Source organism: Lactuca virosa, chromosome 5 (assembly GCF_052849685.1).
Source record: "Lactuca virosa cultivar CGN04683 chromosome 5, Lactuca_virosa_CGN04683_v6, whole genome shotgun sequence".
In the NCBI taxonomy this organism is placed as follows: Eukaryota; Viridiplantae; Streptophyta; class Magnoliopsida; order Asterales; family Asteraceae; genus Lactuca; species Lactuca virosa.
In genome coordinates this window covers 205576792-205601788 of record NC_136430.1, presented here as the reverse complement: position 1 = coordinate 205601788, position 24997 = coordinate 205576792, and the positions used below count along the sequence as shown (strand labels likewise).

Genomic DNA, 24997 nt, shown 5'->3' with positions numbered 1-24997 from the left:
AACCACCTTCACGAAGCCGATGTATAATTCATAATCGAATTTTAAACTCAGTTTTGTTGTAGAGACAATTTTTTTAAAGAACACTTAAGAATTTTTTTTTGTTTATTGTTATTTTATACTCAACTGATGATTTTCCTTCATTTTTCCCACCAACAAGTGACCTCCAAACCACCACCATGATTTTCTTTCATGTTTGTTTCTCAATTGTAGATCAAATATAATAAAATATTCACTTGAAACTAGTTCGATAAGATCGGTGGTTGTAGGAGACGGAGGTTCATGGACTAAAAGCGATTGGGGGCGGTGATATGAACGAGGAGGCAAATCATATCCTCTTCAATAGTTTTCTTTATATATTTTTTTCATTTAAAAAAATTAAAAATAATAAATGAATTCAAACTATATTTCATGTGACATCAATATGAACCAACTCTGCCACATAGACCAATCTAAATCCACATCATTTTTTTTCGGTGAAATAAGATAATGATTTTTTAAAGAGAAAATGACAATGTAGCACAACATAGTTTTGACTTTGTCCCGAATTGGTCACTAAAGTTTATTTTTTGCGCAATATATCATTTAACTTGAAATTTTGATATCATTTAACCGTAATGAAATTGGTTACTTCCCTTATTTAACAGCTAAAATAATACGTTAATGATCTATTGCGTAAAGAATAAACTTTAATGATCAATCCGAAACAAAGTCAAAACTTTGTTGTGCTACAATGTCATTTTCTTTTTTTTTTTTAAAAACCTTTTTTCACAGTTAATTTAAGAGTTTAAGGAGCCATATCGTAAAAAAAAAACATTAGTAATGACCATTTAAAACCATATGCAATATCTGACTGAGCTCCACTAACATTAATCTTAATATATATACTTAAAACGATTCTTATTTTATGATATCACTTCTATTATTTTGGTATTTTTGTGATTAGCATTTTTATAAATCCAATGATCGTTGGATTTAAATGTAATGTATTTTTCACAAATAACTAAACAAAATAGTAACAAATTATCAAAGAATTGATTGAATCCTAACAGCCCGGGTTCGAGCGCACGGAAGAATGTTCCAAGAGACGCAGTACTAAAACAAACTAAACACCGAAACAGCAGTGGGAAGGAAGCTGAATACACCAAGTCTAAACCCTAGCGCCACCATTACCATTTGCCATCACCTCCTGTATTACCTCCACCCTTCTCCGCCGCAAATCCACTCGCAATGGCATCTATGATGGTAATCATCATCTCATTTCATATTCCCATTTCCCCTTGTACTAGGGTTTATGTTATTATTACTGTTATGACTGATGTAATGCGCAACTTTGTTTTCATTTTCGTACAATAAACAGCAACCCCAGATCATACTGCTTAAAGAAGGTACAGACACTTCGCAAGGGAAACCGCAGTTGATAAGCAACATCAATGCGTGTATGGCGGTGGCTGATGTCGTTCGTACAACCTTAGGTCCGAGAGGTATGGATAAGTTGATCCACGATGATAAAGGTAACACCACTATTTCTAACGACGGCGCCACCATCATGAAGCTTCTTGACATCGTTCACCCCGCTGCTAAGATCCTTGTTGATATAGCCAAGTCACAAGATTCAGAGGTAACAGTTATAGTAACACTCATGGCGATATAGCTGTTATTGTTATCTTAATGGTGCTGTACTTTAGATCTTGTGATTGAATATTTAACCTGGCTCTAGCAATTGACCTTAAAATTGCTTACAAGGGTATTTATTATATATCAAATGTAGGGTAGAAAACATGTTTGGACTGAAAAAGATGAGTTACTAGTGCTTTGATAATGTGGTTAGCTTTCAGATGTGCTTTTAGTCCATTGCACCAACTCAAGAGTGTTGAATGCATATGTTTAGACACCAGTAAACGACTTAATAGAGAACATCTGTGAAATGAGTCTTTCCTCATTAAGTCCTTAACTTTTCATACATTTTTCATAATAAATTTTTTCTCAAGTGTATAGTCAATTGCTCAAATATTTTATAAAATCATTTATCAGGACAACACTTGATTGGAGAAAGAAAACTTGATCTTAGTTATGTAGATACCTTGATAATGCATTACCTTGCAAGGATTTGAAAGTTTGCACATGTTTAAAAAAAGGAGGTAATCCCTGAGTTTGTATGCCAAATGAGTTGCTTTTGAACTCAAGTATTGGTATGATTAGAGCTTTTTAGTAGAAAGCACCAAGTAAATTAGAAACACATGATAAATACTGCATATGGAGCAAAGTTTGTGTTAAGTAGAGAATCAAACCCTATTTTAATCGGGTGTTTGAAAAAAAAGGTTTGATCTTCTTAGTAATTGTAATTTATAAGGAGGGATTGATCATTTCATTTCTTCTAGAGTGCTATGTTTTGTTGGTTTTTATTATGAATGTGCATTATTTTTAGAGTGGCTATCACTTTTGTATTGGTGTTGTACAAATTGGCATTTTATTCATATAAAATGGATTTTAAGTTTTTATCATATCATTCTTTGTGCTTCCAAGAACTTGATTTCTTTCTTGTAAATAGTTATGGAAAGTAGTTATATTATGTGTTACTTCTTCTTATGTGACTGTATATATGTTCTTATTCAAACTCAACAATCTTGTGATTGTGAATACCGATTTTGTACTCCAAATATAATTTCTATTTATTTGCATGCAGGTTGGTGATGGAACCACTACAGTAGTTCTTCTTGCTGGTGAGTTCTTGAAGGAGGCAAAACCATTCATTGAAGATGGGGTCCACCCTCAAAATCTGATAAGAAGTTATCGAACAGCTTCCTTTATGGTAAATTTCCTGAATCTTTTTTTTATTATTATATAGTAATGATTGTATTTATTATTTGTTCCTGATTTAGGTCTTTTGAATTGAAACTTTCTGTTACAGGCAATTGAGAAGATCAAAGAGTTAGCTGTAAGCATAGAGGGAAAAAGTTTAGATGAAAAGAGAAGCTTATTAGCTAAATGTGCTGCTACAACACTCTCTTCCAAGCTAATAGGAGGAGAGAAGGACTTTTTTGCAAAAATGGTGGTGGATGCTGTTATTGCAATTGGAAATGAAGATAGGTTGAACATGATTGGAATAAAAAAGGTGTGAATTCTCAACACTAAACTTTAAAAGTGTGTAAAAAATTACTATTAAACCAGTATAATTTATGCTTCTTTGTAGGTGCAAGGTGGGACAATGAGGGATTCATTTCTTGTGAATGGTGTTGCATTTAAGAAGACTTTTTCATATGCTGGATTTGAACAACAACCCAAGAAGTTTTTGAATCCAAACATACTTTTGTTGAACATTGAACTGGAACTAAAATCAGAAAAGGAGAATGCTGAGATAAGGTGGATATTATTTGTTTAGTTTGATTATGATTTGACATTTGACATTTGACATTTGACATTTTAAAAACAGACTTTCAGATCCATTGCAATATCAGTCTATAGTTGATGCAGAATGGAATATCATTTATGATAAGTTGGATAAATGTGTCAAGAGTGGTGCCAAGATTGTTCTTTCACGTCTTGCTATTGGTGATCTGGCTACACAGGTTGGCATGCATTGACTCTCTTTTGACTTTTCCACAAATGAAATTCAGTTTTTAAATGTTTTTTTTTTTTTTTTTTTTTTTTTTTGTTATCAGTATTTTGCAGACAGAGATATCTTCTGTGCTGGAAGAGTTGCTGAAGATGATCTGCACCGAGTTGCAGCTGCAACTGGAGCTACTGTACAGACATCTGTTAACAATGTTATAGATGAGGTCAGCCTCTTGACTCTTCTACTTTATATTATTATTATTATTGTTTTTTTTTTAAATGTTCCATTTCATTTTTTTGGAAAAGGTTCTTGGATCTTGTGAGATTTTTGAGGAAAAACAAGTTGGAAGTGAACGATTCAACATATTTAGCGGATGTCCTTTAGGTCAGACAGCCACTATTGTTCTTCGAGGTGGAGCTGATCAGGTTTTTTTTTTTAATCTTTTTTCTAAAGTCATTTTGTAATTTTTAGTGGATTTTGATTCTGATATTAAAAGTTTGGTTGAATAAAAAATAGTTTATTGAGGAAGCAGAACGGAGTTTACATGATGCAATCATGATAGTAAGGCGGGCCATGAAGAATTCCACGGTGGTTGCTGGTGGTGGTGCAATCGATGTAATTATTTGTATTTTAATAAGAAAGTGATCAAATAATTTAGTAGTGTTAGTGTTTATGATGATGTCATAATTAATTTGAATTTTTTTTTAAACTGCAGATGGAGATAAGCAGGTACCTGTGGCAACATGCAAGGAATATAGCTGGAAAGTCCCAGCTATTTATAAATGCTTATGCTAAAGCACTTGAGGTAGTTTTTTATTATTATTTTAAATTATGGTTTGTTTATCTAATAATAATAATACTAATAATTAATAAACAGGTTATCCCACGTCAACTTTGTGATAATGCTGGATTTGATGCAACTGATGTACTTAACAAGCTGAGGCAGAAACATGCACTTGCTGCTGGTTGGTGTTGGTCTTTTGCATATTATATTTTATTTATTTATTTTCTAAATCATTGTATAAATACAGGTGAAGGTGCCCTTTATGGAGTGGATATTAACACAGGTGGAATTTCAGATTCCTTTGCCAACTTTGTGTGGGAGCCAGCAGTCGTAAAGGTAACTAACTGGTTTCTTTGTTGATGTTGTTTAAGACTTGTTTTTAAAAAAAAAAAAAACTAAAGTAACTTGCTTTGATTGTTACCTACTGCAGATAAATGCTATAAATGCTGCAACTGAGGCAGCATGCCTTATACTAAGTGTTGATGAGACAGTCAAGAACCCAAAGGTAAATACAATCTTATGGCCAAATTTCTAAAAACCCTCTTTTTTCTATATGAATTATTTATTTTATTATTTCTACATTAAGTTGAAAAGACGTTGATGCCCTTCTTACCTTGTCAGAAATAACCCTAGAAAGACAAACACAACCTTAAATCAAAAGAAGGTTATACTTGTTTGTTAATAATAATAATAATAATAATAATAATAATTGGTTTGAATTGTAGTCGGAGAGTGCACAAAGCGATGCCGCTGGTATGGGCAGAGGCCGTGGTGGCGGTGGCATGCGTGGCGGACGTGGAAGAGGGATGCGAAGACGTTAAATGAAATCATTTATTAGGGAGGGAAAGGGTATGAAAGTAATTTTGGGTTTTGACCGAAAAGACGTTAAAACATTTTCGAATTTTGTTTGCTGTTTTTTTTTTGTCGGTGTATTAATTCTGTATGGATGGAACTTGTGTTTTGTAGCTGCTTGGGGTTGGGTTGAATAGGATTATTTTTAAGTTTGAGTATCTTTTGTTTGCTTGCTTTTGTAGAGCTTCAATTAGTTTGTTGGATCTTCGAAAAAAAAAAAAAAACTCAGGTGCAAGGGCTTGACCTTCAGTATCAGAACCATTTACGCTTCTGCTCTTAGTTTGCTTTGCTCACAGTTCAAAGCAATTAGCCAATTACTATATTCCGATATCAAAAATGAATTGGAGTGCATGGGGTTTCTTTGAATCGAGTTTTTGCAAGAACGATTATCGGAGTGACAATCACCTTACTTCCTTCTGATTCAAGTCTCTTCGGTGTTGTTTGTTTTGGAAGTGATTAAATGTCTTTTGTCTTTTTCCAAGTTTACGGAAGAAGACGTGCACTTGCGAAACGTCTATCCGCCAGAAGGGAAAAATGCTCAAAAAGTACTTTTGTAGAAAAACAAACGAGGCCTTCGTCTCCACACTTTTCAGAAAAGTCTTTTAGTGCATACAACTCAATGCTCAATGTTTATTTCTTAATAAAGAGAAATCTACTATATACCTAGAACGATATAGGCGACACTTTTTTTTTATAATAAAAATATTTTACAGATGCTTGTTTTGACATTTATTTTATGATCTGGCAGATACATACATGTCCGTAGGTTGTGCTTTATTCATGTGTTTTTGATCGTATATGTTTTCCTTCTTGTTTTTAAAGCATTTCCTCTTATCATGCGTTTGAAAATTATAGTATTTAAAACGAACCAATTACTCATAAAGACCAATTTTTATAATCAATATTTAAAGGTACCAAGTTTAGTTTTGTAGTTACACATGGACTTTGACCAACAATCACTAAACTGCATTCCCAAATCAATATTAATAACAACAAAACGTTTATAAAAAGTAATTAAGTTTGTAGATATTGGAAAAACATTATTTACTGTAATTAGAAAATATGATTTTTCACCCAACTTAAGAAAAGTGTAGATCTGGATATATATGATCCATGTGTAATATTTAAATAGGTTGCGGTTAGATTTTGACAAACGTGTCGTGTCCTGTCAAGACATTAAACGGATTGATATGGTTTGACCATAACCTAACATGTTTAATTATCGTGTCGTGTCATGTCAACCTGTTGATTTTCGTGCCGGGTTTCAGGTTAAAGTTTAGACCTTGTAAATGTGTTGTCATGTCGGGTTAAAACATTTTAAATGTTAGAAAAGTAGGAGACGAGGAGGCAAAAAGGAAAAAATGAAACACTAGAGTTAGGACTGTAAACAAATTGAACGTTCAAACAAACTGATCGTGAACCGTTTGACATGAAGTTTGTTTATGTTCGTTTATTTAATAAATGAAAGGACATGAACACCAATTCTCGTTCGTTTAGCTAAACGAACGAACATGAACAATGATCTCATTCGCTCAATTATGTTCATGAACATGAACGTTCGTTTATGTTGTTCATCTACGTTCGTTTATATTCGTTAATTTAAGTTCCTTTTATGTTCATATATGTTCAGTTGTGTTTGATTACATTACTATATTATATGTTAGTTTATATTCAAATATGTTCAATTATGTTTCTTTATCTCAGTTTATTTATGTTTGTTTGTTTATATTCGTTTAGTGTGTTCACGAACGAACATGAACAATAAAAAACGTTCGTTTATCAATTTGTGTTCGTTTATTTGTTCGGCTAACTTAAAACGAACGAACATGAACTAGCCTTTGTTCGTGTTCATTCGGTTCGTTTACAACCCTAACTGGAGTTGGGAGGTGGAGCGACAAAATTCATAGTTACTTAGAAGGAAAAATGGAAAGAATTAGAGTGAGAGAGCAAATGATGATGAGTAAAATTTAATCACTTCAAAAGTTTGAATTTTAATTTTAATTCTTGAATTAGGTCCACTAAAAGTCTATAATATATAATATACTTATAAAAATATGAAATTATAAAAAATAATATATAATTAAACGAGTTGAAAGTCTTGACCCTAACCCAAGCTATTTAATTTCCGTGTCATGTCGTGTCAACCCAATTACTTAAATGCGTCGAATCTCATACCCAAACCCCAAACCTGCTAATTTTGTGTCGGGTTGGGTTGTCGTGCACGCAGTGTCAGGTTTGCGGTTGTGGTTTCCTTGAAGAGTATATTTTATATAATCCAAATTGAAGCAAAGATAAATGAAATATTTAAGTCTCTCAAAGTAAGGTAGTTGGAACTTGAAAAATAGAAGCGATGAGTTATCTTGTCATAAATTTTCAATGCTGAATTAAAATATATTTCAAAAATAATTCCAACAAAAGGGACATATGTACAGAAGATGTAAATTCCTTTAGAAATAGGCAGAGTCCGAGTCCATATAACAAACACAGCCCAACAAAAACACTGGAAACAGAAATGTGTGGATGGGGGCAAAAACTTGATTATACAACTTGATGCTCGGAAATCCGGATTCCATGTTTGGGACATCCATCAAAATTTTTTACAGGAATTTGAGCTTCAGGTAGGCATGAAGTTATGGATTAGTTCTGAAATGATAACATACCCTGCACCTCCGATTACTAAAGAAAGAGTGAACCTACCACCAGGTACAAGCTCTGGAAGATTTAAACAAATACTTGTACTTGTACTTGAGTATCTATCTGACCAAGACATTGCAGCAGGAACAACACCAAACAGCACCAGAACTACACAAACATCATCATGCAACCAAGCTGTTGTTTCCTTTTCACTTGATATAAATCATCATCATATAATATATAACTACATACATACATACCTCCATAAGTTCCAGCAAAATCCAATGCTTTGAAAAAGATGTCAGGGTCTAGCAACGACAGTATTAGTGGTGGAAACAATGTCAGCAAGTATGGAAGTGGTCTGCTTCTATCAGATGGAAGTTTCAACACTGTAAACACAGAGACAAAAAACATGCTTAATTAATTAATCTAAATCAACTAAAAAACAGGTAAACGTTTGTACTGCTTTTGGACTGATGTTAATGGAACAAACATTATACCCACCCCAAAAAGGTGGAACAAGATAGACCTATGTAAAAGACGTGAATGCCCTCATCATCACCCTAATTAAAAAGTATCTATAAAACGCTTGTTTCATCTCCTGTGCCACAACCTTCCAGAAAGGTGGCCAAAACTGAATGCAAGAAATAGCAATGTACTTTCCTTGATTTGTTTATTAAAGCATCTTACTCTATTTCTATTAAGTAAAAAATGTACTTAATTATAGCAAATTCAACAAAGTACAATGGAGTTTTCACTGCTATAATTGCATAGGTTTTTCCAAGTGTAATGACCTAATATGCTAAATAATGAAAGTACAATGCTGTAGATTTTTCAAAGCACAATACCTTAATAAGAACTGAAGTACAAAAAATGTAAGAAATAGCAATGTATGTTTGCTGATTTGTTTATTATAGCATCCTACATTCATTTCTTCCTATTATAGTATTTGTAGTTTGAAAAATCTACCCAATTATAGCAAAGGAATTTTCACTGCCATAATTGGGTAGATTTTTCCAAGTATGATGCCCTAATGAAAGTACAATTCTATAATTCGGCAGATTTTTCATTATACAATTCCTAATATTAAAAAAAAAAAAAAAAAAAAACTTCAAAGTACAACAAAGAAATGACAGTAGGATGCTATAATAAACAAATAAATGAAAGCACATTGCTATAACTTGACAAAAAGCATGCCAGACTGGCTATAATATAATAGAATCCATAAAATATCGCTGTTTTTTTAGAAAGTGAGTAATTTCAATAAAGACAATCAAATAGTAATTTTGGTGGTGCAAAGATTATGATGAGGAAGAAACTCACAGTCAGATAGGAAGTCAGAAAGGCCCAAAACAAATCCAATATAAGAAGTTGCAATGGCAAGAAGTGAGAATGCCCCAACAATCGGCTGCATGATAATTTATAAATCTAGTAAGGGTTGAATGCAAGAAATAGCAACATACTTTCATTGATTTATTTATCATAGCATCATACTTTGAAAGATATGCCCAATCATATACAAAGCAATTCTCATTGCTATAACTGGATAGAGCATTAAGATATAATAATAAGGAAAAATGTGAAAATACAATGCTGTAATAGAAATAAATATGAATGAAAGTAGGTTGCTATTTCTTGCATTTAGTAGTTATTATGAATTAGTAATTTAATTACTGACCCCAACAACTCCATTAGTAGCTAGCAACTGTTGCAATGGGTCAGCAAGCTTATGATCCATGCCTGTTTCAGGATTAGTGATTGTGATTGTTCCAAGAATGACACCATTCCAAACAAGAAACAGCCCAAGGGGAATCGCAGTGCCTACAACAATCGAACTCCTGCACCCATGTTTTTTATAATAATACCAAACATTTCAGATTATTTAATCTGACTTAGGTGCTTAATTCAGAAACAACGACTTAATGTATAAAGTCATGGAAATGAGGCTTTCTACATATGTCGTCTAAAAAACCATTCTTTTGCATAGTTGGAAAAAAAAAAAAAATTACTAAAATAATCTAATAGTTCAGTAGATATCATCTTCATATACCATGCTAGCATTAAAAATATAAATAATTACCTTATTTTTGACAGGTCTCCTTCCAGATTTGTACAAAGAACAGGCACTACATTCTGAAAAGAACACGGTTTAATTAATTACTGTATTAAATACATGATATGTAGTCAAGTAAGAAATGAAATTATTACCTGATAAACAAAAGAGAGTGCTATTATAGGTATACTTGTGGGAATAGCTTGCAAATTAGCTTTCAAAAGAGCATCCCACTGCAAATCTCCACCTGCAACTGCCTAAATATCAACAAATTATGAAAAATCTCACTATGAGCAAGAAAGTAACATGGATTTACCAAAAAAATTATTAAAATTACCACAAGAGCTGAAAAGGAAATTATAATGCCAGATACTAAAACTCCATTAACTGCCCCAATAACTCGCTGGCTACATCAAAATATAAACCTTTCAGTCACTTGTGTTATTTGTGAAGTTGCACCAAAAAATATAAAAAGGGTGAGCTTTTTTTTATTTCATGAAAGCATGTTGCTATTTTTGCATTTAACCTTATTATATGAAAGCTAAGTTAACAAATTAAATCAAGAAATGATCAAATATGATTTGTTTGTATAGATATGGTAAAAGAAGAGAGATGAAGATAAGGCAATAACCACCTTCCAAAGTAGCAAATGCTGCCCAAGAGAATTGAAAACAGAGATGCACATTCCCATCTGCAATCATAATTAAAAACCAAACAACATACAGGAAGGACCTCTTAATATGATTTCACAGAATTTATTATCACCCACAAATGGGAAATCATGATGATATAATTTGTAGCATCAAAATAAGAATATCAATCTAAGAACCACGTGTTCTGTTAATATGCATCAAGTAGAGAATTAAGAAACATGTGCTGTTATCAGATCAAAGATCTCATCCAAAAGCATGAAGATTATATGAATGCAAAATTGTTTATGAGAGATTAAATCATACACTGGAATGCCAAGGATATTAGTCAAGATGTCTGATGAACGAGCCACATACGCAACAAGGAGGGCATAATGTATAAAAATATATGACCAGCTGCAAAAAAAGAAACATGAAAAGGCTTTAGGAAACAAGTTCAGGAAAAAGAAGCTGTTTACAAATTAATATGATATGGATCAAGAGATATAGTCATCTAGAGTTAAATTAGGTGAAACTACAATCCTATTTCTTGCTTTTAAGTTTTAACCCCTATTATATATAATCAATAATGATAAATAACGCATTAAACATAAGCAATCACTAAACTCAGTTTTGGAACTATGTAGCCTAATTAACATAATCAGATTCAGATCATCTTACCAAGTAATCTGAACTCCAATAGTACCAAGTGTTCTTGTAGCCATTGATACCTGAAAAACAAACATGCAAGTAGTTATGAAATTAAATATATATATTTTCATCTTGTGTGATCAAGTGACCTATGACCCAATGGCAAGTGTAAATTTGATAGCAAGACTTAATCAGGTAAGCTATTAGCTATGTATGGGTGTTCTTTCTTTTACTTAATGCAGATAGAGTGACTTAATAGAGAAAGTCAGGGCAAATTTCTCCTCTTTATATTTTTTTCCTTCCCTTTTCTCAAATATTTTACACAGTAACCTCACACCAGTTAAGGTACAGTCAAATTAGAAAGACCATAGGATACAAGTTATGTTTCATTCTATTGAGGAATGGATTAAAATTAACTTCTAATAGATAATTATTGAAATTACCAATGATACACCACCAGAGCCCAGTTCGCACATTGTCTTTACATTTACTTCAGCTATTAGCAGCCCAGTTACAACCTGCATGAGAGAAATTCCGTATCAATGTATAATATAATACTTATTTTATGCAGCATTGTTTCATTTCATTTTTTTACCAATCTATGCAACAATGTTTCACTCTTTTACCAATTTATGAAAATGACATCAACTATGTAGCCATATTTCGACTGGTTAAACAGGTTACTGGTAACATATTGCATCTTTTGGTCATATAATGGAATGACATTGTATATATTAGTCTAAAATCACTTGTTGCATAAACTGGTGTGAAGGTGAAATGTTGTTACATAGATGTGTATTTAACCCTTATGCCTATTACATGTACAAAATACTATATTGTTAAACAATGTACTTTGAGAAGAAAAAAGCAACAAGACTAGGGAGAAAAGAGATATATCTATAAATTAATTACAAAAAAGGAAGTACCATATAAATCCAACAAAGAATGCAAGTGATCCCAGCTGCCAAAAAGCCAGCTTCCTGAGTCACTGCAGGAATAGCAAGAATTCCAGCACCTACCTGTTCAGATAATTTAGTTAAGTACTTAAGAAACTACAATTGAGTGATTAGAAAGAAAATAATATGGTGAAAAGAAAGGTCAGCTGTGTGATCTAAATGTCGTTGTAGAATTGAAAATATCAGCAAATTTCAAAAGTGTAGGAATACATAGAGGATAGAGGATATGTTTGGATTCCCTACAAAACTCAGTTTATTGTGTGTGGTTATATATCCATATTATGAGGAATGAATCTTTATTCAAGCAGGTTATTGGATCATGAAATATCTCTGGCTGACTTGCCTTTCGATGTAACAGAAAGGCACAGCATACATTCATTTTGTCTTTTATGATCGTATTTGAGTACCTATTCATGTGTGTATAACTATTAAGTATTAACTACTACATGTTTAAGAAGAAAGAGAGGGGTTACAGTGGTGCCAGCAACCAGAAGAATCGAACTAGTGACGCTTCCTGGAGAGCAGTGGATAAGAATCTGTAAGTCGGTATGAAAACATTGGTCGTAACATTTAATTGGTTTAGAAATTCTTAAGAGGCGATTAGTTGAAAATGTAAATTAGATTAAATACCAGGTTCCCTTTTGAGAGTAGCTCGATTAAGGTTAGAGAAGAGCCTCTCGAATTCAAATTCTACATCGTCTTCTTCGAGTTTTGGTTTTTGTTCGGAAGATTGCTGCTGCTCCTGAGAGGAGAAGCATCTGAATTTGATTAAACCTAATGGTGTACTTGGGGGTAGTAATATTGATGTCTTGGTGTGATGATGATGACGACGGCGTTGGTGATACGAAATTCGAAATACTAACGGCTTGTGATTATCACTGCAAGATAATGGCGGGAAGCAAGAAGGAGAAGAAAAGGCCGCCATGTTAGGGTTTGTGATTACTGGACATTCTTCCCTGCAATATCAACCGAGGGCATCTAACACCAAGTGGTCGCCAAGCTGGGAACGGTATACGTTTGCCACGTAGGGGAAAGGTAGATGCTAATGAATTTAAGCCAGTGGTTATAGCCCCGCGCACGCTGCTCCGAAAACATTGTACCAGACAGAGAACTTTCGGTATACGTCAGTCAAGATCAAGATCGGATCATGTGTTAGATCGTTTCAAGATAGGATCGGATCCTAAGATCCTACAAAATCCAATATAATTTTAATTTATAATTTTTAATCATGAAAAAGATTTCAAACATTCAATTTTTCGTTCAAAGTTATAAAAACTTCAAAATATTAATCATAATTCACATTTCACAACACAAAATGATAAATGGTAAACTGGTAAAAAGTAAAAGACATAAAATGGTAAAAAATATTTCATTTGCAAAAAAAAAAAAAAAATTCAAGGTAAGGTAGGATCGGATCGGATTTCGATCCTACGATCTTACCTACGATCTTACGATCCTACCTGCGATTCTACCCCAAATACGATCTGTTTACGATCCGGATCGTTTTTCATACCTAGGATCATAGGATCGTACGATCAGAATTGCGATTTTGACAACCATGGTATAAATTATAATTAGATATGTTTGGATAAATTAGTCTATAGTTTATTAGTTTATAGCGGTTAGACAGTTTTTGTAAAAGTGTTTGAATTAGAAATAAGCAATAAGCTATAAACAAGTGGATGCTTATTAAAATTAGCTTATTTAGCTTATCCCACCACAATAAGCTGATTTTTAGTGTTTCATATCCAAACACTTAAACTTAGCTTATAGCGGTAGGGATAAACAATAAGCTATAAGCTCTCTCTTTTTTCCGTATCCAAACACACTCTAACTATTATAACATCTTAAAATGTAAGTAAATGATAAATTTAGAAAAAATTAATTATTATTATTTTTAAAGAAAGGCCAAAAAATTCAAAAATAACCTAAATATCCACAATTTTTGTAAGTGAGCGTCTCAGGAATGTCAACAGGGGCAAACGTGACGGGGTTGCATTCCCCGCCAACACCCCCACCCCCGATTTTTTTTAACAAATATCCCCCATACAGGATCGGGGCCCAATGAGACTTTTAGACATCCCTAGAGTGTTTAGGTGGCGGTCGAAAATCCAATTTTTTGTCCAACTTTGAATATTATTCATAATTTTTCATATGAACCTTGTTTGAGGTGATTTTATTTTCATTGTGTTTTTTTATCATAAGAGTTATCTATGAACAATATCACACTCCAAATTTGGTGATCGGAAAGTCATTTTTTTTTAATTCCAAGGTAGACAACCTAGTGAGAAATATGAAAATTGACCCAACTTTAAACATTCATAACTTTCGCATATGAACTATGTTTGAGTTGATTTTGTTGTTGTGTTGTTTGTAACACTTACTATCCATGAACATACCACACTTCGAATTTGGAAGTCGGAAAGTCATTTTTTAGCTCAAAAGAAGGCTACTTGGTGAGAAATATGAAAAAAAAATCAACCTTGAACCTTCATATTTCGTATATGAAGGGGTTCACATTGTGTTCTTTGTAACAACGACTATCTATGGACATATCACACTCAATATTTGGATATCGGATAGTCGTACTTTCTAAGCTCAAAAGTAGGACAGTTTGTGTTTTTTGAAAATTTTCCAAAGATCACCTTTTTTATATGTGTATCGGGATGTCGTACTTTTTATATGTAGTTTTATTTGAATAAGGATATAACGAGTAGAATTAACATAAAAGTGGGCATTCAACTTGATTTCATTATAATTATTCAATTACAATAGGGGTAACACGACCATTACCTCATTTAGTAATTCCCATTATGGAGGAGGCACTAGAGGATTCATTGATGGAAATAGTGTCCGTAGTCACAACAGTTGGTAACATTATTGTTAATAGCACAGTTCTTTCGGGTTACATGTAAGGGAATATATAAGTAATATTGACATGATAGTTTTATTAGGGGTCTAGTTTGTTAATTGATTAAGTATTTAATTAATTAATAAGAAACTTGTAGACTTAAGGGGTTTAACTTTAAAGATCTGAAAGTCAGATCTTTAGTATAATTACCAAACTTATGGATAATTACTTAGTGACCAATTAATTATCCCAGAAGGGTTCAAAACCCTCCCATATAAATAGAGGAGCCTTAGGAACTACTTTTAAGTGATTCCAACCAAAAAAAAAAAATTCCTGGCTTCTATCCTCTCATAAAAACCTTGATTTACTCCAAGTTCGAATCGCGAGTATTCATACTCTGCGTCGTGAAGCCTACGACATAACCCTAATTGTATAGGGTTTACTACTTTATGGTTCGAGGATGTCATGCATTGCTGGATCTGCTTCGTGGGTGAGACTACAAAAAGGAATTATAGTTTGGGCTCTTAACAATCCTCTCTCTCAAGAGCTTGGTAGTTTTCAAAGAACTACAAGGGTATGTATTGTTGATTCGTCTTTATTTTGAGTTGCACTAAATTTGGTTGAACATGGATCTGACTATTGGGTTTATGAGTTATTTGTTTTGTTTTGTATACTTCCTTTGTGCGCCTTTATGGCCAAAAGATCTGTTGGGTTATGAGAAAAACATCAATCCTATGGTGCACATGCAAACCCTAAAGCTTTGGATCTAGTTTTTCTATTTGTACATGCAATAATCATCCAAAGCTTGTAAACCCTAATCTAGCATACAACAAAAAATCAAAACCTACATCTAATGAAGAGTTAGGATATTACCTTTGATTGTAGCTTGATGATATTGAGCTTTTGAGAACCTAGCACCTCAAATGTGATGCCTCTAATATATCACAAACACCAAAGCAATTGGAGAATCTTGGAGAGAGAGGGAGGAGGCTCAAAATTCGGCTGGCTATCCTTATTAGGGTTCAGTGGCCGATTTTGGCTATCCCAAGGGTTCCTTATATAACTGAGCAGTTAGGGTTTCAGTCAAAACCCTAATCCAGTTGCTTAGTCCTTAAGCAGCCCAAAGGATCCTTCCAGAAGGTCCTTGGACGTTTTCTATGTGGACTCCCATATAGAATTCGTCCATTGCTTCCTTATGGATCCTAAGCCCAACTTTGTAACTATCTTATAATTACAGTATCAGTCCCCTTGATTTAATTAATCTCTTTTGACCACAAAATTAATTCTAAATTAATTATTGACCAATATTAATTAAACAATATGATTTCTTTTTTAATATATTATTCAAATAATATATTAATAAATCACTTTTATCCTCTTTCTCCATTATTCTTCCAGTCAAGTTGCTTTGGTGAAGGCAACCCAAAAGGACCATGCTACAACCGGGTCAAGTACATACCAAATATAGTTATGGGCTTAGACACCTAATCCAACAAGATCCTCATAACCCAATAGTAGTATCAGAGCCACTTGTTCACGTCTAATGCATATTGATTCTCGTTCTGTTTGTTATAACCAAATTTGCATCTTAGTAAAATGATTAGATCGGGTTACTAAAAAAATTAAATTGTTTTAAAAGGTTTAGTTTAATATGAACAATGATTAGAGTTTTGATCCACTATGTTTCTGCGTTATCATGACATGAAAGGCTCTCTTTCGCGGTGCGATGACAAGTTTAATCTGAAACCCTAAACAAAAAATTATGCCACGATGTTTTCTGCTTCATGACACTATTTTGTTCGTAGGACGTGGTGCAATGGCTCATCCTTCGTGGCGTGTAGTCATAATTCTGCATTTGACTCGGATTTTAAAATCTCATACAAATTTGTTGGTTTTACAAATTTAAAGTTGGATATCTCTTTGTTTGTTGTTTTAATTGCTTAATTTTAAATTATTATGTAACATATGGTTTTTGGGTATAAGTCTTATGCTTTGCATCTGTTGAACCCATAAGTGACCCTCCACCGAAGCTCAACAATAAGATGCTGACCGAAAGCTATTATGATCGAAGGAAAGTGAGATCCGGAAGGTGCATGTTCTGAAGGAGGTGTGTAGACCAGAAGAAGTTGACTTATGTTTTGTCTTTTTGTTATAGAAGTTAATGAAGGTGTAATGTCCTAAAATTTTATAACCAAAAATTTCATTTTTGTATTAATAAAACCATCAACCAAACATGTTTATAGAAATCATAAAGGAAATTAGAGTATGTCAACAATCATCCAAAAATACATCAGAGTCAAATAAGGCGGAAAATCATGGTGTAACACCCATAAAATTTGAGCAAATTTAAAACTTTTTAAATCATATAAAACCATTTAGTTATTACAGCTTGTTTTCAAAATAGTTTAAACATTAGAGTTCTCAGAAATCATAAACATAAATCGAGGAAGTGTACGGTCACATCTTCGCCTTCCCGCGGCCATCCGCTGAACCTGAAACAATAAACTGAAACTGTAAGCCCGAAAGCTTAGTGAGTTACCCCCAAAATACCAACCTCATATAACCATAATCATATCATATCAACAAATACAGAACAACCATGCATATCGAGTCTACCTTGTGACTAGTCCGCCCGCACCGGGCCTTCAGTCCACCTGGTCCACTCTCTGAGTCTACAGTATGACTGGTCCGCCCGCACCGGGTCTTCAGTCTATCTGGCCCACTCTCCGAGCCTCGGCACGTCTGGACCGCCCTCTCTTAGCCTTCAGCCTATCCGGACCGCTCGCCGGGCCTTCGGCCTGACTATGTGCCCTCCCGGGTCTGCAGTCTATCCGGTCCGCCCTGGGTATGTTGGCCTACAACACGAAGCAGGACCCGCCTCAACCCAACCCCCAATCAAACAACCATGTGCACATATTGTTGGGTTTTTGAGCATTCTAACACTCCTATGGTGTACATGCAACCCTATAAACCTTGGATCTATGTTTTCTCTATTATACATGCAAATATTAACTATTCCAAGGTTTCATCCTAACTAGCATATTATGAAGCACCTATACTACAAAGTTCTAGTTAGATGACATACCTTTTGATGTAGCTTGATGTCTTCAAGATTTAAGAGCTTAGCCCCAATAGTGTGGAAGCCTCAAATGGAATCACAAATCACCAAAACACCTTGGAAGAACTTGAGAGAATATGTATGCACACTAAAATCGGCCCACTCTTATTTTCACACACTTGTGCCAATTTTGTGAGCCAAGGACCCCTTTATATATTATGGAGGATTAGGGTTACATCCATGTAAACCCTAATACCCATGACCTTTTATTTACATAGGATCCATGGGTTAAAAGCTCCATGGACCATCCATGAAAGCTTAGCCCAACCTAAATGAACTTGGCCCATTCCATATATATAAGAGTCCATATTTAATTAGTTCTTTTTGATCACTTAATTAATTCTAAATTAATTCTTGATCAATACTAATTAAATAATATGATTCCATATTAATATATTAGAACTTATAATATATTAATATAAATCATAAATATACTATTCTCAAAAGTCTATCCATATAAATTGTGCCGGTGAAGTGCAACCCAAATGGACCATGCCGGGTCGGGTCAAGTACATACCAAATATAGTTATGGACTTAGACATTAATCCAACAGTCTCCCACTTGGATAAGTCTAAAACTATTATTGAGTATGACTTCAAAACCTAACTAGCAATCGTAGCTCTTAAAGCCGCTGTCGAACTCTGACCTTGTCAATGACTTGTCCATTAGATAAGGGATCATATATTCCTCCATTCTAGATATCATATGGACTGAGACATGGATTATATGTTGGGTTTTGAGCATTCTAACACTCTTATGGTGTACATGCAACCCTATAAACCTTGGATTTCTGTTTTCTCTATTATACATGCAAATATTAACTATTCCAAGGTTTCATCCTAACTAGCATATTATGAAGCACCTATACTACAAAGTTCTAGTTAGATGACATACCTTTTGATGTAGCTTGATGTCTTCAAGCTTTAAGAGCTTAGCCCCAATAGTGTGGAAGCCTCAAATGGAATCACAAATCACCAAAACACCTTGGAAGAACTTGAGAGAATATGTATGCACACTAAAATCGGCCCACTCTTATTTTCACACACTTGTCCAATTTTGTGAGCCAAGGACCCCTTTATATATTATGGAGGATTAGGGTTACATCCATGTAAACCCTAATACCCATGACCTTTCATTTACATAGGATCCATGGGTTAAAAGCTCCATGGACCATCCATGAAAGCTTAGCCCAACCTAAATGAACTTGGCCCATTCCATATATATAAGAGTCCATATTTAATTAGTTCTTTTTGATCACTTAATTAATTCTAAATTAATTCTTGATCAATACTAATTAAATAATATGATTCCATATTAATATATTAGAACTTATAATATATTAATATAAAGAAAACACCAAGTCCGGACCCTCGCATTAGTAGTACCCACCAAGTCCAAATCAAAACAAAGAAAACACCAAGGACATTCATCTAGGACACCAATGTGTTAACAAAACAACCCTTCCAACCTAATTTAACACGCGATTCTACGACGACATCTCGCTTAGTCCGACCGAGTATATGTCATACCAAACCCTTTTGTTTTAAAATGTTCGAACGCAGAACTCTCGTCGCTTGTAACGACAACTAGATGCAAACCTCGAAAAGATTCATTTTTGTTCGAAACCCGAAAGTATTCATGAGAAGAGTATCATCCACGAGGAGATAGACAGAGTAAGAAGGCGATCCATACGATTGAAGATGCATCGTGGGACACTCATCTACCTTCAATTGAACTTTCTTGCAAACGACGGTGACCTTCCCAGTATCAAGGTTGCACCATTCGAAGCCCTCTATGGTCATAAGTACAGATCCCCTTTGTGTTGGGCTGAGGTGGGTGACACGCAAATAGTCAAGAGTCAAGTCCCCGACAACACTCGCACAAGTCCTAAAACCATCCGTAAGACGACTGAAAAGATCGTACGAAAGGGCTACGACCGATGAGAGACAAAAACCCTTGAAGTTCCAAATTGGTGGATGTGTCCTTTTGCAGGTCACACCCTGGAAAGGCCCGATACGCTTCGGAAGGCATTGAAAGCTAAAATCAGGATACGTTGGACCGTCCAAGCCCCTGGCTGGGATCAGTCCCGTAAGCATACAAACTCCAGTTACCCCGAGAACTCAACGAAATCCATCCCGCCTTCCTCGTTCCAAACCGAAATGAGTGTCCGTCCGATGAAACACCTATGATTTTCCCCTCGACAACCTCGAGTTAGATGAGAGTCTACACTTTGTGAGAGAATCATCCGAGCTCATGGATCGAGAAGTCAAGCGAACGAAATAACGTCACATCCCGATAGTGAAGGTCCGCTAGAATGTCAACCAGGAACTTGGATTCACTTGGGAGCACGAGAGTCCCATGAACCTTAAGTACCTCCATCTTTTTCAAGACCATGAGTTACATTCTTATTCTTGAATTTCGGGACGAAATTCCCTCTAACGGGGGGATGATGTGACAACCCGAAACTTTTATCTCGCACACTTAGTCAATTCAATCTAAGTGAAACCGGATATGTTGACTTCTTGCACTTTTTGAGGGTTCGTTTAAGTGATTTTAAGATCGAGTATGACCAAGGTTGAGTTTAGGAACGAGTCAGCAAGCCATAGAGTGACAAAATCAGGCCATACACACCCTTAGGGGGAGTGTACGGCCGTACACATGGGTGTGCGGCCGCCCACTCACCTCTTGGCCGCACACTCACTTGTTGACAACACACCCACCCCTATATAAAGGGTAGACCCCTTTCCTTTCATTCCTTTAACACCTTGGCAGCACACAACACCTTTTCTCTCAAGACTCTTCAACCGCAAACCCTCCCAAGGCTTCAAAACGTGAGTAATCCATTCCTTAGCTTGTTATACTTGAAGAACCACTTCATCTACGCCTTGATTCATCAAATTTCATCATGTTCTTCATCTCTTGAAGGAGTGCGGCCGCACACCTTCATAAGGTTGGCCGCACACTCCTAAAGGACCCTCCAAAGTGAGAGTTGGACTTCCATATTCGAGTTGGACATGAACCTAGCCTTGCTACACCCTAGATTTGACGTTTTGGACATCTTGTGTGGGGTGTACGACCGCACACACCTGTGTACGGCCACACACACACTTGTGCGGCAGCACATTCCAAGTGTGCGGCCACACACTCACCTTTGGACCACAAACACACTTCTAGGACCCCTAACTTGCACTACAACGGAGAATAGACCTAGGACACTTCATGGATTGCAAGTATGGACCTTGAAACACCCCAAGAACACCTTCCATCATGAGTGTACGGCCGCACACCCCTTGGGCCGCACACCCATGGCCGCACACACCTTAAAGGTGGCCATACACTCCCCTCATGCAATCCTTCAAGGTTCTAACACTTAGTGCAAGTAGTCCCAAGTTCCTAGAGTGGTTCTCCATCACATTTAGTGGTGAAATACCTCCATTTAACTCCTTTATGTGTCATTGCATGTAATTTAGGGTTAAATCGTGTTCAAGACTTCACTTGAACATCCAACATTTCGTGTCGATCTTTCATTCAAATCACCCGAGGTTAGTTCATACCCCTACATTTTCCGTGTTTTTAATGTTTTCAGGGGGGGGGGGGGAATACAAGCCAAATTCAAAGTATTTTATTAAGTTTTAAACTTATTAATGCAGTCCAACGATTTCCACGTTTAATAACATATTCAGATATTTTATCTCTTTTTGTAATATGTTGAGCATAAGGGAAACTACTATTTTGGAAATCTAACTTTCAGAAAGGTTTTTACAAAGCAGCTCTATATCAACTCTAATAAACTATAATGGGTATAGTTTGGGATAACCCTCTAGGCAGTCTCTACTTAATCAGATTTCATAAATGAATATATATAAACTATGGCAGATTTAGTTTATGTTATATGTTTTCTCAGAAGTATAAAGTACATTTATTCAAGGATAATTACTGTTTTATACTAATTTCTCGCTAGTAAACTAGATTATACAGAATTGTGAGGCTCTACTTCAATACTGTGCACTTAGGTGTATGGTGATAAATCCTTTTAGTATAACCAGAGTCTCCTGGAGGGAGAGCGTGAGATTTGTGAATAGATCTATTCGGGACTGACAATCCCACACCAGAACTGCTAGCTACAGTTAGGCGGGCACGCCTGTGGTGAACAAATGTCATTTAGCTTAACGCCTGAAGAACGTTATAAAGGTCTCTCGGTCATATCAAGTATGGTTATATGACTCGCAAATAAGTATAAACTAATTTTGTTTACGGACTCTACTCTTCATTTGTTTTATTTTAAGTAATAAAACTACTTTTATATATACTGATAGTATTCAGGAATTTCTAAACTGACATCTCTACCTCTAGGACAGATAACATGTTTTCTAAAACTGATGGTTTATCTTCTACTAATAGATACTCTTTCAACACTACCTTTCATAAGAAAATATAGGATTTTCTTGAGGAATACTTTTCAAAAGAATCAAAGAACATTTTTCTCTAAAACTAAATGCTTATGAACTCACCAGCTTTATGTTGATATTTTTCAAACTGCTTGTATTCTCAGGGAATTAGTAGACAAGTACTTCCAAGTGTCCGGAGAAGTCGGAGCATTAGAGTCACGTCTTTACCATTTTACTTTGATATGGATATAACTATGTATTAAACAATGTAATCCTTTTCATGTATGTAGTCAATGTCTGGTTGTGTTTACTATTCTTGCTATGATATAATTGTTGTGATATTACGCATGACGTCCTCCACCCCGGAACGATTCCGCCATCACGGTTTCGGGGTGTGACATTTAGCATGATCACCACCTTGATCTTCTACTACATCATCCAATTCAACTAAACGAAGCTTCTTGGCACAAGAACTTTGACCAACTATTGAGTTCTACCTTCCATTTCTTCTATACTCTGGTGAAACTTGTGTAGGGACTCCGTCAAAGAGTATCAAGGACATATACCCTGCCAACTGTGTTTGATCATTAGCTTCATCTATTATTGGAGTTTTATCCTTTGCTGGTACTTCAGGTACGTTTGCTTCTTTTGGAAGATCACCATCACAGAGCTCCTTAATAATAACTTTTTGCTTTCCTTTTGGAGACATAAAATAGGCCAGCAAATTAGTTTGTCCATGTTCTGTTTACACTTCAATGAACTTGTTATCTCCAATATATTGAGCCAAATTCAATACATCATTATCGTTCCTAAAGCTCTAAGACCAAAATCCAAGTCTTCATGAGGAATCCTAAAATGGTAATATATTACTGGGGGTACGGTGTAACCTGGCTCTAGCATCATTGCGTCTAGTTCATGAACTGAGAACTCATCAATGTCTACTAAATCAATATATCGCACTTCACCTTTAACATATTTCGTGTTTGGAAGCTTGGTAAAATTTCCACCATGGTGTAGCTTTATGGTGAACATTGTTGGTACACGCTCTACATGATACAAAATATTAAGTAAAAAATTGTCAAATGTTTGTATTTTTGACTCTGTTCTTCTGATCATCAAGAAACCCACAAAAATTTTGTAAACATAACATAAGTGAAACTAACCATATTCATTTGTGATGTCATATGTCTCGCCTTTTGGCCTAATCGCCCACATTACAAACACCATTTACAGTTGAAAAGCAATAACAAGTAAACACCTTGGACCTAATCTTGATTAGGATTTTTGCGTTCAAAAAGAAAGACGAAGAAGATGGAAGTTGAAGAGGTAACTAGAATATTTTTTGTGTAATATGGCGCTAAGATGGTAACAAGTGGGTTTAGTTCAGGAATTGTAAAAATGGTCCCTCAAGTAAAAAGACATTTATGCCTTCGTGTGCAATGCACGTGAGGGGTTTAACAGCCACAAACAAACGGAAGTTAACTCCAGGGACTTGTTCCACATACAAACCTCTCAATAAGGACCAAAAATCCAATTTTTAAAAGGTTTGGACCATATCCACAAAAAATGACAAACCACAGGGACCACAAATCCAATTTTCACATTTTTTTTTTGTTTTTTTATTAGGTGCACCGGCTTGAAGTACGAGTGACACCCCTACTAAAACATTCTGCGTCTGCCACTGATTCGGCTTAAATGCATCAAGTAGCAATTACTTTTGATTTATTATGTATTATAGCATTATACTCGCCTTTTCTATTACGCCATACTTTCAGTTTTTTCCAAATTAAGGTATTGTACTTTTGAATATTACATTATTCTTATTGTAGAAGTGTAAGTTGTTTTTTTTGTTATGGATGATATTGCTCTTATTGTAGAAGTGTAAGTTGTTTTTTTTGTTATGGATGATATTGCTCTTATTGGCTAGAATTTTTAAAATATGTTGTTATAATAGAAGAAATGAAAGTATGATGTTTTAATAAGCAAATCAATGAAAAAAGAGTTGTTAAGATGAAAATTGCTTTACATGATGCTCTTAAGGATCAAGGTTGCTAGAAGAATAATTCTTGCAAAAATATAGTTGATATTCATAAAAAATATTGAATTGGATCTATGAATGTAAGTGATTTTCATCCAATTTGAAGAATTATTTTAGTTTTATCAACGAAGAGAGTACACGTAACCACTACATATGGAATGTGTTTTGATTATGCCAACATGAGGACCTACGGACAATACAATCACGCAATGGTCAAGCTATTAATGAACATCTATTTTTTTTTTGTAATAACCATTAATGAACAAAAGATAATAATCGAGCCTTTTTTTTCAAAAGGAAAACAATAACAAGTTCAAATGTAATGTACTGAAATGAAAATTTCATGATGCAAATATGAAACTCTTCCAAAGTGTGATTCTTTTAATGATGCCCCACTCGTCCATAAGCCCCATCTTTTGTTCATTGTACTGATTTTTTTTTTTTTTTTTACAAATATGAGTGTTATTAGTTCATGTGCGTGTGTGTGTTT

General features: G+C 34.8%; 2 protein-coding genes across 2 annotated transcripts; one reads left to right on the top strand and one right to left on the bottom strand.

The window, feature by feature from the left end:
• Window positions 1–1065: 1065 nt before the first annotated feature.
• LOC145115144 (TCP-1/cpn60 chaperonin family protein) lies at window positions 1066–5347 on the top strand. The gene is made up of 14 exons (XM_079051339.1): window positions 1066–1242; window positions 1358–1618; window positions 2684–2809; window positions 2909–3112; window positions 3191–3360; window positions 3431–3566; window positions 3660–3776; window positions 3859–3978; window positions 4070–4168; window positions 4269–4358; window positions 4431–4518; window positions 4585–4673; window positions 4768–4842; window positions 5063–5347. Exons 1-14 carry the CDS (start codon window positions 1228–1230, stop codon window positions 5156–5158), a joined length of 1686 nt encoding a protein of 561 aa, XP_078907465.1. The 5' UTR covers window positions 1066–1227; the 3' UTR covers window positions 5159–5347.
• A 2212-nt stretch (window positions 5348–7559) lies between these two features.
• Window positions 7560–13245, bottom strand: LOC145116263 (uncharacterized). Its single transcript, XM_079052621.1, has 14 exons — window positions 12743–13245; window positions 12586–12626; window positions 12083–12175; window positions 11600–11674; window positions 11187–11236; window positions 10833–10922; window positions 10511–10567; window positions 10214–10283; window positions 10032–10133; window positions 9904–9956; window positions 9502–9661; window positions 9147–9231; window positions 8084–8212; window positions 7560–7991 (listed from the first exon to the last, which is right to left on the bottom strand). Exons 1-14 carry the CDS (start codon window positions 13035–13037, stop codon window positions 7804–7806), a joined length of 1488 nt encoding a protein of 495 aa, XP_078908747.1. The 5' UTR covers window positions 13038–13245; the 3' UTR covers window positions 7560–7803.
• Between the last annotated feature and the right edge of the window lie 11752 nt (window positions 13246–24997).